The following is a 13,673-nucleotide window of genomic DNA, read 5'->3' as shown; positions in this document are numbered from 1 at the left end:
TCGGCCAGCTGTCGAGCAAGACGTTGACGCTGTCTTTGTCGTGCTCTCTTTGATAATGCCGGAGCGTCTTCAGAAGTCATCTCCTCGGCGGAAGAGGAGTCCGGATCTGCGATCTCGACCATTTTGGATGACGCGGGGACGTCACGTGGTGCAAGTGCAGAGGAGGAGTCCGGATCTGCGATCTCGACCACGTTGGACGACGCGTGGACGTCACGTGGTGTAAGTGCAGAGGAGGAGTCCGGATCTGCGATCTCGACCACGTTGGACGACACGGGGACGTTGCGTGGTGCAAGTGCAGAGGCGGCAACGGGGTTTTGGATTTTTGAACCGAAGGACCTGCAATCATTTATGAAAGAGGTTACCTTTCTGTACCCGTTTGGAGAGGCGGATCTGGAGGAGGAGGAAGAGAGGCCTTCTTTGAACTGTTGTTGATCGAGCTCGTGTTCTTCATTCACCCGGATCTTGAGTGTTGGTTGCGTCACGACGGCGTCGGTTGCGATGCCGTTGGCTCCCACTGTGGTCGCCAGTCTGTTTGCGGAAAAAGTTGCTGTATTCATTGCTGCATTCATTACAACTTTGATCGTTACAATGAAATAAAAAGATAGTCTTTTTATAAGACCGGTACACAATGAAAACAAAAGAAATACAACTCTTTTCAAACAAACGCAAGATCTGTTTGTCATCTCTTGCTTGCGTGGGTCTTTGGCCTGTGACGGGGACGTTGATATCCGTGGACCACCGGCCAATCCGATCCGCTCCGAGAAAATCGGGCAGAGCTTCGTCTATCCGCGAAGGGATATAGAAGCAGAACTTCGTCGATCCGCGTAAGATCTAGAAGTTTTAAAGCGTCTATCTCGGCTAAGCGAGATATTAGCTCTTCTTAGTATTAACGCCAAGGGCTAATACTAAGGCCAAGAGGGAACGGGTGATGAAGGCGCTGATGTAGACCTCTCCTCTTCTTGTTGAAGCGCACGGCCACTCTCCACTGCAGCAGGGCTTTAGACACCCCAGGGGTATCTCGGCAGGCCGAGACACCCCTGGGGTGTCTTGGTTTTGCCAAGACACCCCTCGGGTGTTTCGAGCTTGCCGAGACACCCCCGGGTGCCTCAGTTTAGTCCGAGGTCCTTCCGGGTGTGTTTGCCGTTGATTCGTCGTCCCAACTCGGATTTAAATGCAGGCCGAGACACCCCTGGGGTGTCTTGGTTTTGCCAAGACACCCCTCGGGTGTTTCGAGCTTGCCGAGACACCCCCGGGTGCCTCAGTTTAGTCCGAGGTCCTTCCGGGTGTGTTTGCCGTTGATTCGTCGTCCCAACTCGGATTTAAATGATTTCGGATGCGTTGGAATTCTGACGAAGAGCTCTGTCAGCCCCCATGGTTGAATTATCAGTGGGGTGAACGGGACACGAAGGGCGTCGATGCACGAAGGGCGTTGTCTTATTTGTGAACAGTGCCGGGTTCCCGATCGGTCCGGGTCTTCGTTGTTCCGAAATCCTATCCGCTCATGTAGCTCGTTGATTCACTTCAGTCGTTCGTCGACGTCAATTGAACTCCTGTGGATCGGATGGTGACGTTCATCGTCGCTCTCTAACACTGAACCGTTTGTGAAGACCTATAGGCAATTTTTGATGCCTACAACTAACCGGCAACGCGTGTTAGGCGTAGGCTTATCTCTATTTAGGAGTCGAGATAAAATTCCCCGTGCACCAAGTGCCCGGATTGGAAGTTGAGAATTGTGTCTTTTCTAAGAGCAAAGACAGACTGAGAAACGGGAGAGGAAGAATTTTATATTCTATCTCCCGGTGCTGAAGAGGAAGAATTTTATATTCTATCTACAGCTGGAAAGGAAACTCGAGGTGGGATCTCCACCCCCAGAATCCGGAAGGATGAAACTAAGAGTGGGATCTCCACTCCGGATGAAATCAACTATTAAACAGCTCTTAAGCACAATCAATATTTTCTTAAACACCAAACTTGGATTTCTTGGTTATTGAGAGGAAGAGCAGCAATGGGATATATATAGCACCCCAAAACAACAGTAAAAAATAGGTAAAAGACCAAAAACCCAGTTTGAAAATGGTTAGAAAAACTAGCCGTTAGAAAGGTTCTGACAGCTCGTCGGTCGACCGGTTCGGTCGACCGCTAAGTTCAAAAACTCAGAAGAATGAGGGTATAAAGCTGGCGGTCGACCAACGGAATTTTCGGTCGACCAGAAGTTCTCTCGGTCGACCGGTGCGGTCGACCGCAAGTATGAGCTCAGAAAACAACTGTCGGTCGATCGCACCGGTCGACCGAAAACTGATATGCTGCATATGATAGGTTTTAGGGGCTGTTTTGAAAATGTATTCAAAATATCAAATCAACTCCAAAAATAGTGAAACTTTGGGGAAAGTTTCTAAATGATAAAATAAACATGTTTAAAAAGGAATTTTTGGAAAATCAATTTTCGTTTGTGAAAACTCCCAGTTTTTTAAAAGTGTTCAGAAAACCTGTTTTTCATGAACATAAAAATTGACATAGAGCTTGTAATACATGTATATATATATTGTGCATATATTATATGTATATAATAAAGTATGAAAGAGCTGTAAACATGAGATAAAAATTATTGAAACAACATTTGATGAAAAATCATTTATATGATAGAAAACGTCAAAAATCGTGTTAAGTGTACATATATTGAGCTTAGTTATAATCATACAATATATGTAAGTAAACTAAACATATACCTAGGTAAATCCACACAAATAAACTTGAATCTTTAACGCTTGATTGACGTGTGTTGAAATACCTGAAAAAAAGAACATAAACACAAAACACTAGAGAACTTATTAGTAATAAATTGTTTGCCAAAACATCATCAAAACTATAGGGTCAACAATCTCCCATTTTTTGATGATGGCAAACAATTTATACATGAATATGAAATATAAACTGATAACCCACATATAAGGCAAACATTAAACTGATAACCCACATATAAGCCAAACATGAATAAATCATACATGAATGATCACATGAACCATATATAAAAAGAATCAATTTGTAAACCATATGTGGTATTTTCTCCCCCTTTGACAACATCAAAAAGGAAAAAAAAGAAACAAATTAGGAGCAACGCTCCCCCTGCATATAAGCACAGATAATAAAAATGTATACCAAAAGCTCCCCCTGTCAAAATTGAATAAATGACATCTATAGAACATATATAGGAGCTAAACAACAATTATCCAAAATAGCATAAACAATATAAGTAACTCAATTTCTACAAACAAAACATGATTATTGTTTTAACCATGCATTGATCATAAAAAGGATAAACTAGCATAAACAATCACAAATCATCATTTAAGCATCATAGATGTGCATAAATATACAAAACATAAAAGGTCACATAAAACAGACATAAATGTAGTTTGTTCCTCAAAGCATCATAGAGTTATTATACTCAAATAAAACAGAGTTATCAAGTTTTACAACCCAGAAGAGAACATCAAAACAAATATGAACATCACATAAAGGAACTCAAATCAGTCATCACCATTACCATCACCATCGTCATCACCATCTCGATCACCATCATCATCACCATCATCATCACCATCTCCATCACCATCATGATCACCATCATCAGAAGAGCCTGAGCCATCAGCATGGTCCTCACCAGAATCAGACTCAGAACTAGAAGAGGGATCCAGAATCCCTAGAGACTGACGCTGATATGAAAGAATTGTCCTAACATCCCTTTGAATAGTTGAGACCTATAGTTGGGAGGATCATATTCCACTAGTCGAGTTCGCTTATAACAATAGTTATCAAGCGACGATCGGTATGGCTCCATATGAGGCATTGTACGGGAGGCCCTGTAGATCGCCGATATGTTGGGCGGAGCCAGAGGACAGCTTGATGCTTGGGCCAGAGCTAGTGAGGCAGACTATCGAGAAGGTAGCATTGATCAGGGAGCGGATTTTAGCCGCTCAGAGCCGGTAGAAGAGCTATGCCGATAAGAGACGAAGACCCTTGGACTTTCAGGTGGGAGACTTAGTTATGCTGAAGGTGTCGCCTATAAAAGGTGTATAGCGATTCGGATGACGGGGGAAGCTTGCGCCGAGATACATTGGACCATTTCAGATTCTGGAGCGTGTTGGAGTTGTGTCATACAGACTAGATCTTCCAGCATCGATGTCTAGTATACACAATGTGTTTCATGTTTCTATGCTCAAGAAACACTTGCATGATGAGGAGCAGCAGCGAGTATTGGATACCCCAGAGATTGAGCTTCAGGAGGATTTGACTACTGTCGAGATTCCGGTTCGTATTCTCGCCAGAGAGGACAAGAGACTTAGAAACAAGGTAATTCCATGGTGAAAGTTCAGTGGAACCGAGGAGGCATTGAGGAGATTTCTTGGGAGCGTGAAGAGGATTTGCGTCGCGACTACCCACACCTGTTTGAACAGGTAAATTAAAAATTTTTATGATGTGTATCTTGCATGATGTTCATATCTTTGATTATATTTACATTTAATACTAGATTGGGAATATTCGCGCTTAATTCTTAATCTTTCAGAACACATGGTATATATATGGGGGGTTCCTTGTTTGGATTTTTCACCCGATGTACTAGTTCCACTAGATTAGGATTTGAGCGGGAATATTACCATTTTAGATCGTTAAGTATAAATGTCTCTATATGTTTATCTGGAAGTTTATGTTTCGAGATGCGTATGGTTTCCGAATTTCGAGGACGAAATTCTTCTAGGGGGGAGAATGTAGAACCCTGTAATTTTTATATGAATATATGTGAATTATTAGTAAATAAATAATTCTTTTATGATAAATAGCTTGAGGTCATTGATATACATGATAATAAGTTATTTGAGATGATATGAGAGTTTGGGTGTAGAGTTTTGTGCGTTGGTTTTGCAAATTAGCAAAACATGCACAAAAACTGAATTTTTCCAGATCAGTCGACACATCAGTCGACTGACTGTATCGGTCGACACATCAGTCGACTAATAAGCTGATTTCCAGTTTTTACAGGTTTCGGGTCTGTTTTGTTTTGGTTCGGGTTTGGGTCGGGTTTAGCTGTTCATATATTTTCTTTTTCACCCGAATTCACCCCTCTCACCTTCAGATCTGAGAGAACCCTAGCCCCCTCTCCTCTATCACAAACCCTAGCCTTATTCTTGGTGATTTAGGGAAGAACTTGGGGGATTTTTCGTCAAAATCTTCACATTGCAGCAAGAGGATCCTCTCTCAGATCCAGGAGTTGTTCATCACCCAGAGGCGAGTAACATCTCGCCCAACTCTGCCCCTTTTGTTTTACAGGAATTTATTGTGTTTAATGAGTTTTGATTTAGCCAAAAACGTATTTTTAGTACAAAGAATGAACCTTTATGGTATATAAGGTGGGGTTTTGAGCATCTCAGTTTATAAAAGAACCAACAATGTTTTACTAAGGAGATCTAGATCTGAAATGTGTGTATAAGAGATTTAACATGAGTTTTGTTTTAACATGAGATTTAACATGAGTTTTGTTTTAGAAATGTTTTAAAACATAAATACACATGTTTAGGGTTTTGTTTATGTATTCACATATGGGATTTTTGTTTCAGTTTAGTTCATACATGTTAATATCAGTATTTTCATGCTTGGGATTGATGGGGATGAGTTTAGATCAAATTTTGTGTAAATAGCAACCTGTACAGAAATAGCAACCTGTGCAGAATTTCTGCAGTCTGTCGGTCGACTGATTAGTCGACTGATGGGCAAATTTTCAGTCATCAGTCGACTGATCAGTTGACTGACGGGCTGATTTTGTTTACTCAGCTTCTCAGTCGACTGATCAGTCAACTGGTAAGCTGAGGCTGTGCTGTCTGAACCTTATCAGTCGACATATGAGTCGACTGACGTCATCAGTCGACACATCAGTCGACTGATGAGGTGTTTTACAGATTTTTGATCTGTTTGAGTTGCTTTTTTGGGGTCGCCTCGATGACCTGACCCTAGTTTACCATGTTAATGATTTATCTGTACATGTGGATTGACTTTTGACACATGTTTAGACATGTACACCGAGACGCGTGTGAGTATAGAATATGTATATCAGTCCGCATTTACTTTTCACAGTTACACAGTCCTCGTGTTGGACTATAATCCATAGAAGTCCTCGTGTTGGACTATAATCCATTTTTTGTCCTCGTGTTGGACATTTGCCACTTATTCCATATGTTTGGAAACCACAGTATCTAGTTTCTGTATCGGACATACTTTCTTAACACTGTATATGACTTTCTCACAGGAGTTTATGACATGACACTTATGTAGATTATAACATGGCATACATGTAAGTAATAACATGATGCTCATGTAAGCTATGACATGGCACTGTACTTATGCTCTGAGATTAGTTGTATTTCTTTTATTATTGTTTCATGTACTAGAACCTCGGGTTTAGTGTTTAGGGATTTACAACTTGAGATATAAGGTATATACATGAGGGTTTCCTTGTTTGGATTATTTCGCTCGACGTACCTATGTTCGTGTTGTAAATTTCTAAATACTAAAATCCTCTTTAGTAAGATCAATGATTTTAGATCTATTATGTATTATCTATATTTTCTTACAAAACGAGCCCTGTTCCCTTGGGGTTGGTTGTGATGTTGCTCGCTAGCGCTTTGACGCTCGTTGTCCCTCCCCCTTTCAGGTAACGAGCCAGGAGCCCGGAGAGTCGCAGGGTGATGGCGACACACTTTAGTGTTCAGCTGTCTATTTTAGCTATGTTTTATTTTGGAGCTCCACTGTAGATTTGTTTGACATTTGAGGACTATTCTCTAGATGTTGTAAAGGCTGTATGCCTTATTTCCTTTACTCAGATATTTGTACTTGAGACTTGTTGAGTATTCCAGTTCATCTACTCAGACCTTGACTATGTTTTTTTGTATGTTGGATGATGAGATATTTATGTGATCATTATCATTTCATCAGTATTTCTTGTATTATCTTTTACTTGCTTTTGTACCTACACCTGTTGTTGACTCTACTAAATAGATGTTAATTATGATGGTAAAACATATTATTGCACAGTGTGGTGCATGGCAGGTTTGACATTCTTGGTTTCACCTTGGACTGCAGCCTTGTGTGAACCCAGGGGCGTCACAGCTGGTATCAGAGCTCTAGTTCCCGTATCCTTAGGATCATCCTGTGTCGAGTCGTGGAGCTAGGATAGAGTTTCTTAGGGTTCATGTATAGAGTCCGTAAGGAATTCCTAGTATGAGTGAGGACGATATATGTGTATATCTCAAAATTTGAGAAAATTTTTTTATGACAACTATTTGGTGTAAATTCAAAGTATTTGTGTGAATACTATATGTTGTGAAAATTGTATTGTGATACGCTATTTATAGAAGTCTATTTTGACTCATAAATTCTTATTTTCTTATGATCAGAGCAATGGTAGGACGTTGTAGGCCTCGTACCAGGAGAGCTAGCCAGGCAGAGTCACAGCAGACTCCCTCAGAGCAGTAGCCAGCTCAGTCCGAGCCTCAGCAGGCTCCACCCGAGCCGCAGCAGGCTCCTCAGTATTTGGTGGATATCATGGCTCCTCTTATTGCCCGGATGACAGCCATTGAGGAGTTGGTAACGACTCATATAGCACCTCAGACACCACCACCACTGGTAGCTCAGCAGCAGGGGATACCCGACGTTCCTGTCAGAGAGAGATCCCTAAGGATCACATCCGCAGCCATTCCTCTAACAGTTCTAGATAGAGCCACAGAGCAGGAGGCTTGGCTCCGTATGGTGGAGAGGTACCAGAAGATGAGGGCACCAGAGTTCCAGGGGTCACCAGACCCCCTTACAGCCCATAAGTGGAAGGAGGACGTGAGCAACATACTTGACATACTGAGTGTAGATTCAGTTCAGAAGCAGAGATTGGCATCCTATAGTCTGAAGGGAGATGCCGGGAGATGGTACCGACTTCAGTTTACCCCAGAGCAGAGGATGACCCTCACATGGGGATGCCGGGAGATGGTACCGACTTCAGTTTACCCCAGAGCAGAGGATGACCCTCACATGGGAGGACTTCGTATACTTCTTTGATGGGCAGTACATTTCCTCTGCAGCACGGACTGGGAAGGAGCTTGAGTTGTCCCGATTGACTCAGGGGGACATGACAGTTGCAGACTTTGAGAGCAAGTTCATGGAGTTGATACATTTCACGGGTATGTGGCAGACAGGAGAGAGTCAGGCTCAGATGTTCTTAGCAGGGCTTCGCCCTAATCTCCGTCGGTACCTCGTGTCGAGGAGGTTTTATTCAGTTAGAGAGGTAGCTGAGGCTGCCACTATGTTCCAAAAGGATAAAGAAGGGAAGACTAAGGCAGTGCAGAGTGGTGACAAAGGCAAGAACAAGAGATCTTTTTCTGGACATCAGCAGCAGCATCAGGGCTCTTATAGGAAGGGACCCCAGCAGGATCAGAGAGCGCATCAGCAGCGCAAGTTCTAGGGATCTTGTTTTAACTGTCACAAGGTCGGACATAAGGCATCGGAGTGTCGTAGCGCACCAGCAGGAGCCCAGCAGGGCAAGGGTCCGAACCAGCAGCAGCGCCAGCAGGGTAGAAGTCAGGGCCAGCAGAATAGACTCGAGGCACCACCAGCAGCTCAGAGGACTGAGGGGCAGATTCGAGCAGTTCAGGAGGTTCCTAAGGGACAGATTGTCCCATATTCTCCGTCTCTAGTAGCAGAGCAGTCTTCAGTCACAGGCAGGGTTTATGCAGTAGTTCCCCATGATCATGGAGCTAGCGGAGCCGTAGTGGAGGGTACGTTCTTTGTGAATTCCTTTCCAGCTCGTATTCTTTTCGATTCTGTAGCTTCGCATTCCTTCATATCACATGCATTTATGACTAGACTCCAGCTCGTAGCTCAGCCTCTAGACACCCCTCTATCTGTTTCCACCCCTTTAGGTGAGGTATCGCTTCTGGAGAGCGTTTCTAGGAGGTGTACCGTCAGTTTGGACGAGTCAGAGTTCATAGTTGATTTGATTGTGTTGCATATGTCCGAGTTCGATGTCATCCTTGGTATGGACTGGTTGTCTTCCTACCATGTTAGCATTGACTGCTTTACGAAGACAGTCAAGTTGCGAGCATCCGACGGGTCCGAGATGATTGTAGCCGCCTCTCAGGGCAACCGACTTGCGGAGTCATTTCTGGCATACATCGAGGAGGTGATGCGACGGGATCAGGGTGCTGAGTTATTGGAGACTAGAGTTGTCTCAGAGTATCAGGATGTCTTTCAGGACATACCTGGATTACCTCCGGTGAGAGAGGTGGAGTTTTGTATTGAGTTGCAGCCTGGCACAGCCCCGATATCCCGCGCACCCTATCGTATGGCACCAACTGAGATGAGAGAGCTTCAGACCCAATTGGACGAGTTATTAGCTCAGGGTTTTATTCGCCGGAGTCATTCTCCGTGGGGCGCACCGGTCCTCTTCGTGAAGAAGAAGGACGGTAGTATGAGATTATGCATAGATTATAGAGAGCTGAACAAGGTCACTATCCGGAATAGGTACCCACTACCTAGGATTGATGACTTGTTTGACCAGTTGCAGGGTGCGCAGTGTTTCTCGAAGATTGATCTTCGTTCTGGCTATCATCAGTTGTGGGTTCGGGAGATGGATATTCCCAAGACCGCCATTCTTTCTAGATATGGATCTTTCGAGTTCTTGGTCATGCCATTTGGGTTGACCAATGCACCCGCGGTATTCATGAACTTGATGAACCGGGTTTTCCGTCCCTTCTTGGATCAGTTTGTGATCGTTTTCATCGATGATATTCTCATTTACTCAAGATCGGAGGTGGATCACGAGGAGCATCTACGGATAGCATTGAGGACTTTGCAGGAGCATCAGTTGTATGCTAAGTTCAGCAAGTGTGAGTTTTGGCTTTCAGAAGTCAGATTTCTTGGCCACGTCATCAGTAGAGAGGGCATAGCAGTGGACCCGGCCAAGGTCACGGCAGTTCTTGATTGGGAGCCACCGAAGACGGTGACAGAGATTCGCAGCTTTTTGTGTTTAGCTGGATATTATAGGAAGTTCATCCAGGACTTCTCGAAGATTTCGGTGCCGATTACACACCTTACGAAGAAGGGTGTACAGTTCATATGGAGCATGGAGTGCCAGAAGGCCTTTGACATTTTGAAGGCTAAGTTGACTACCGCGTCGGTCTTGACTATTCCGAGCAGCGACAGGACATTTGTTGTGTATACAGATGCATCATTGGTAGGCTTAGGAGGCGTATTGATGCAGACTCAGAGGGTAGTACCCTATATCTCACGGCAGTTGAGGGTGCATGAGCAGAACTATCCTACTCATGACTTGGAGTTAGCAGCGGTGGTATTTGCACTGAAGTCATGGAGGCACTACTTATATGGAGTGCAGTTTGAGTTATTCACAGACCACCAGAGTCTGAAGTACCTCTTTTCCCAGAAGGAACTCAATCAGAGATAGCGGAGGTGGGTTGAGTTTATTAAGGACTACGAGTTCGCGATCCAGCATCATCCGGGGAAGGCGAACGTCGTGGCAGATGCATTAAGAAGGAAGCGTCGATCTCGGATTTCGACTTTGAGGTGTTCACTACATCGGGACATTATCACTCTTAGCCAGTTTAATTTTAGACCCGAGATTGGAGGAACCAGTGCATTTTTGGGAGCTGTGACAGTGCAGCCATCTTGGAGTGACAGAGTTGTCAGAGCTCAGTTGGGAGACTCTTGGATTCAAATCCGAAAGGAGGAGATCTCCAAAGAGCCTAAGACTGATTGGACCATTGGAGCTGATGGAGGTCTACGGATGAAGGATAGATTAGTTATGCCAGCCAGTGCAGAGCTGAAGAGAGAGTTATTTGATGAGGCACACCGTACTCGGTACACAGTGCATCCAGGAACCACAAAGATGTACAAGGACTTGAAGAGACATTTCTGGTGGAGCGGTATGCGTAGAGAGATTGCAGATTATGTGGCTAGATGTTTTACCTGTCAGCAGGTGAAGGTAGAGCATCAGAGACTGGCAGGGACACTTCAGCTTCTACCCATTCCAGAGTGGAAATGGGCAGACATTTCCATGGATTTTATTGTGGGATTGCCGAAGTCGAAGAAGGGGAATGATTCAGTTTGGGTAATTGTGGACCGGTTGACGAAGTCGGCACATTTCATTCCAGTGAGAACTACTTATACTGCCGAGGCATATGCGAGGATATTTATCCGGGAGATAGTTCGACTTCATGGAGTTCCAGACACGATTGTATCGGATCGAGGTTCGGTGTTCACTTCACACTTTTGGAGGAGTTTTCAGGACTCTTTTGGCAGCAGTCAATCATTCAGCGGTGTCTTCCACCCTCAGACTGATGGTCAGACAGAGAGAGTAAATCAGGTGTTGGAAGACATGTTGCGAGCTTGTGTCGTTGATTTTCAGGGCAGTTGGGAGGATCATATTCCACTGGTTGAGTTCGCTTATAACAATAGTTATCAAGCGACGATCGGTATGGCTCCATATGAGGCATTATACGGGAGGCCCTGTAGATCGCCGATATATTGGGCGGAGCCAGAGGACAGATTGATGCTTGGGCCAGAGCTAGTGAGGCAGACTACCGAGAAGGTAGCATTGATCAGGGAGCGGATTTTAGCCGCTCAGAGCCGGTAGAAGAGCTATGCCGATAAGAGACGAAGACCCTTGGAGTTTCAGGTGGGAGACTCAGTTATGCTGAAGGTGTCGCCTATGAAAGGCGTACAGCGATTCGGACGACGGGGGAAGCTTGCGCCAGATACATTGGACCATTTCAGATTCTGGAGCGTGTTGGAGTTGTGTCATACAGACTAGATCTTCCAGCATCGATGTCTAGTATACACAATGTGTTTCATGTTTCTATGCTCAAGAAACACTTGCATGATGAGGAGCAGCAGCGAGTATTGGATACACCAGAGATTGAGCTTCAGGAGGATTTGACTACTGTCGAGATTCCGGTTCGTATTCTTGCCAGAGAGGACAAGAGACTTAGAAACAAAGTAATTCCCTTGGTAAAAGTTCAGTGGAACCGAGGAGGCATTGAGGAGATTTCTTAGGAGCGTGAAGAGGATTTGCGTCGCGACTACCCACACCTGTTTGAACAGGTAAATTAAAAATTTTTATGATGTGTATCTTGCATGATGTTCATATCTTTGATTATATTTACATTTAACACTAGAATGGGAATATTCGCGGTTAATTCTTAATCTTTCAGAACACATGGCATATATATGGGGGGTTTCTTGTTTGGATTTTTCACCCGATGTACTAGTTCCACTAGATTAGGATTTGAGCGGGAATATTACCATTTTAGATCGTTAAGTATAAATGTCTCTATATGTTTATCTGGAAGTTTATGTTTCGAGATGCGTATGGTTTCCGAATTTCGAGGACGAAATTCTTCTAGGGGGGAGAATGTAGAACCCTGTAATTTTTATATGAATATATGTGAATTATTAGTAAATAAATAATTCTTTTATGATAAATAGCTTGAGGTCATTGATATACATGATAATAAGTTATTTGAGATGATATGAGAGTTTAGGGGTAGAGTTTTGTGCGTTGGTTTTGCAAATTAGCAAAACATGCACAAAAACTGAATTTTTCCGGATCAGTCGACACATCAGTCGACTGACTGTATCGGTCGACACATCAGTCGACTGATAAGCTGATTTCCAGTTTTTATAGGTTTCAGGTCTGTTTTATTTTGGTTCGAGTTTGGGTCAGGTTTAGCTGTTCATATATTTTCTTTTTCACCCGAATTCACCCCTCTCACCTTCAGATCTGAGAGAACCCTAGCCCCCTCTCCTCTATCACAAACCCTAGCCTTATTCTTGGTGATTTGGGGAAGAACTTGGGGGATTTTTTGTCGAAATCTTCATATTGCAGCAAGAGGATCCTCTCTCTCTCAGATCCAGGAGTTGTTCATCACCCAGAGGCGAGTAACATCTCGCCCAACTCTGCCCCTTTTGTTTTACACGAATTTATTGTGTTTAATGAGTTTTGATTTAGCCAAAAACGCATTTTTAGTACAAAGAATGAACCTTTATGGTATATGAGGTGGGGTTTTGAGCATCTCAGTTTATAAAAGAACCAACAATGTTTTACTAAGGAGATCTAGATCTGAAATGTGTGTATAAGAGATTTAACATGAGTTTTGTTTTAACATGAGATTTAACATGAGTTTTGTTTTAGAAATGTTTTAAAACATAAATACACATGTTTAGGGTTTTGTTTATGTATTCAAATATGGGATTTCTGTTTTAGTTTAGTTCATACATGTTAATATCAGTATTTTCATGCTTGGGATTGATGGGGATGAGTTTAGATCAAATTTTGTGTAAATAGCAACCTGTGCAAAATTTCTGCAGTCTGTCGGTCGACTGATTAGTCGACTGACGGGCAAATTTTCAGTCATCAGTCGACTGATCAGTCGACCGACGGGCTGATTTTGTTTACTCAGCTTCTCAGTCGACTAATCAATCGACTGGTAAGCTGAGGCTGTGCTGTCTGAACCTTATCAATCGACATATGAGTCGACTGACGTTATCAGTCGACACATCAGTCAACTGATGAGGTGTTTTACAGATTTTTGATCTGTTTGAGTTGCTTTTTCGGGGTCGCC

General features: G+C 43.4%; 1 protein-coding gene across 1 annotated transcript in view; it reads right to left on the bottom strand.

Moving 5' to 3' along the window:
• The window catches only part of LOC109838745 (trigger factor-like), a 33,002-nt gene that overhangs the window by 5,021 nt on the left and 14,308 nt on the right, over nucleotides 1–13,673 (bottom strand). Inside the window, exon 2 of the mRNA XM_020407167.1 lies at nucleotides 3,545–3,741. Within this exon, the coding sequence (XP_020262756.1) occupies nucleotides 3,545–3,741 (197 nt within the window). The remainder of the gene's footprint in view (nucleotides 1–3,544; nucleotides 3,742–13,673) is intronic.

The sequence above is a fragment of the Asparagus officinalis genome, chromosome 4 (assembly GCF_001876935.1).
Source record: "Asparagus officinalis chromosome 4, Aspof.V1, whole genome shotgun sequence".
In the NCBI taxonomy this organism is placed as follows: Eukaryota; Viridiplantae; Streptophyta; class Magnoliopsida; order Asparagales; family Asparagaceae; genus Asparagus; species Asparagus officinalis.
Note: the sequence above shows the minus strand (reverse complement) of the source record. Positions and strands in the feature narration are given on the sequence as shown.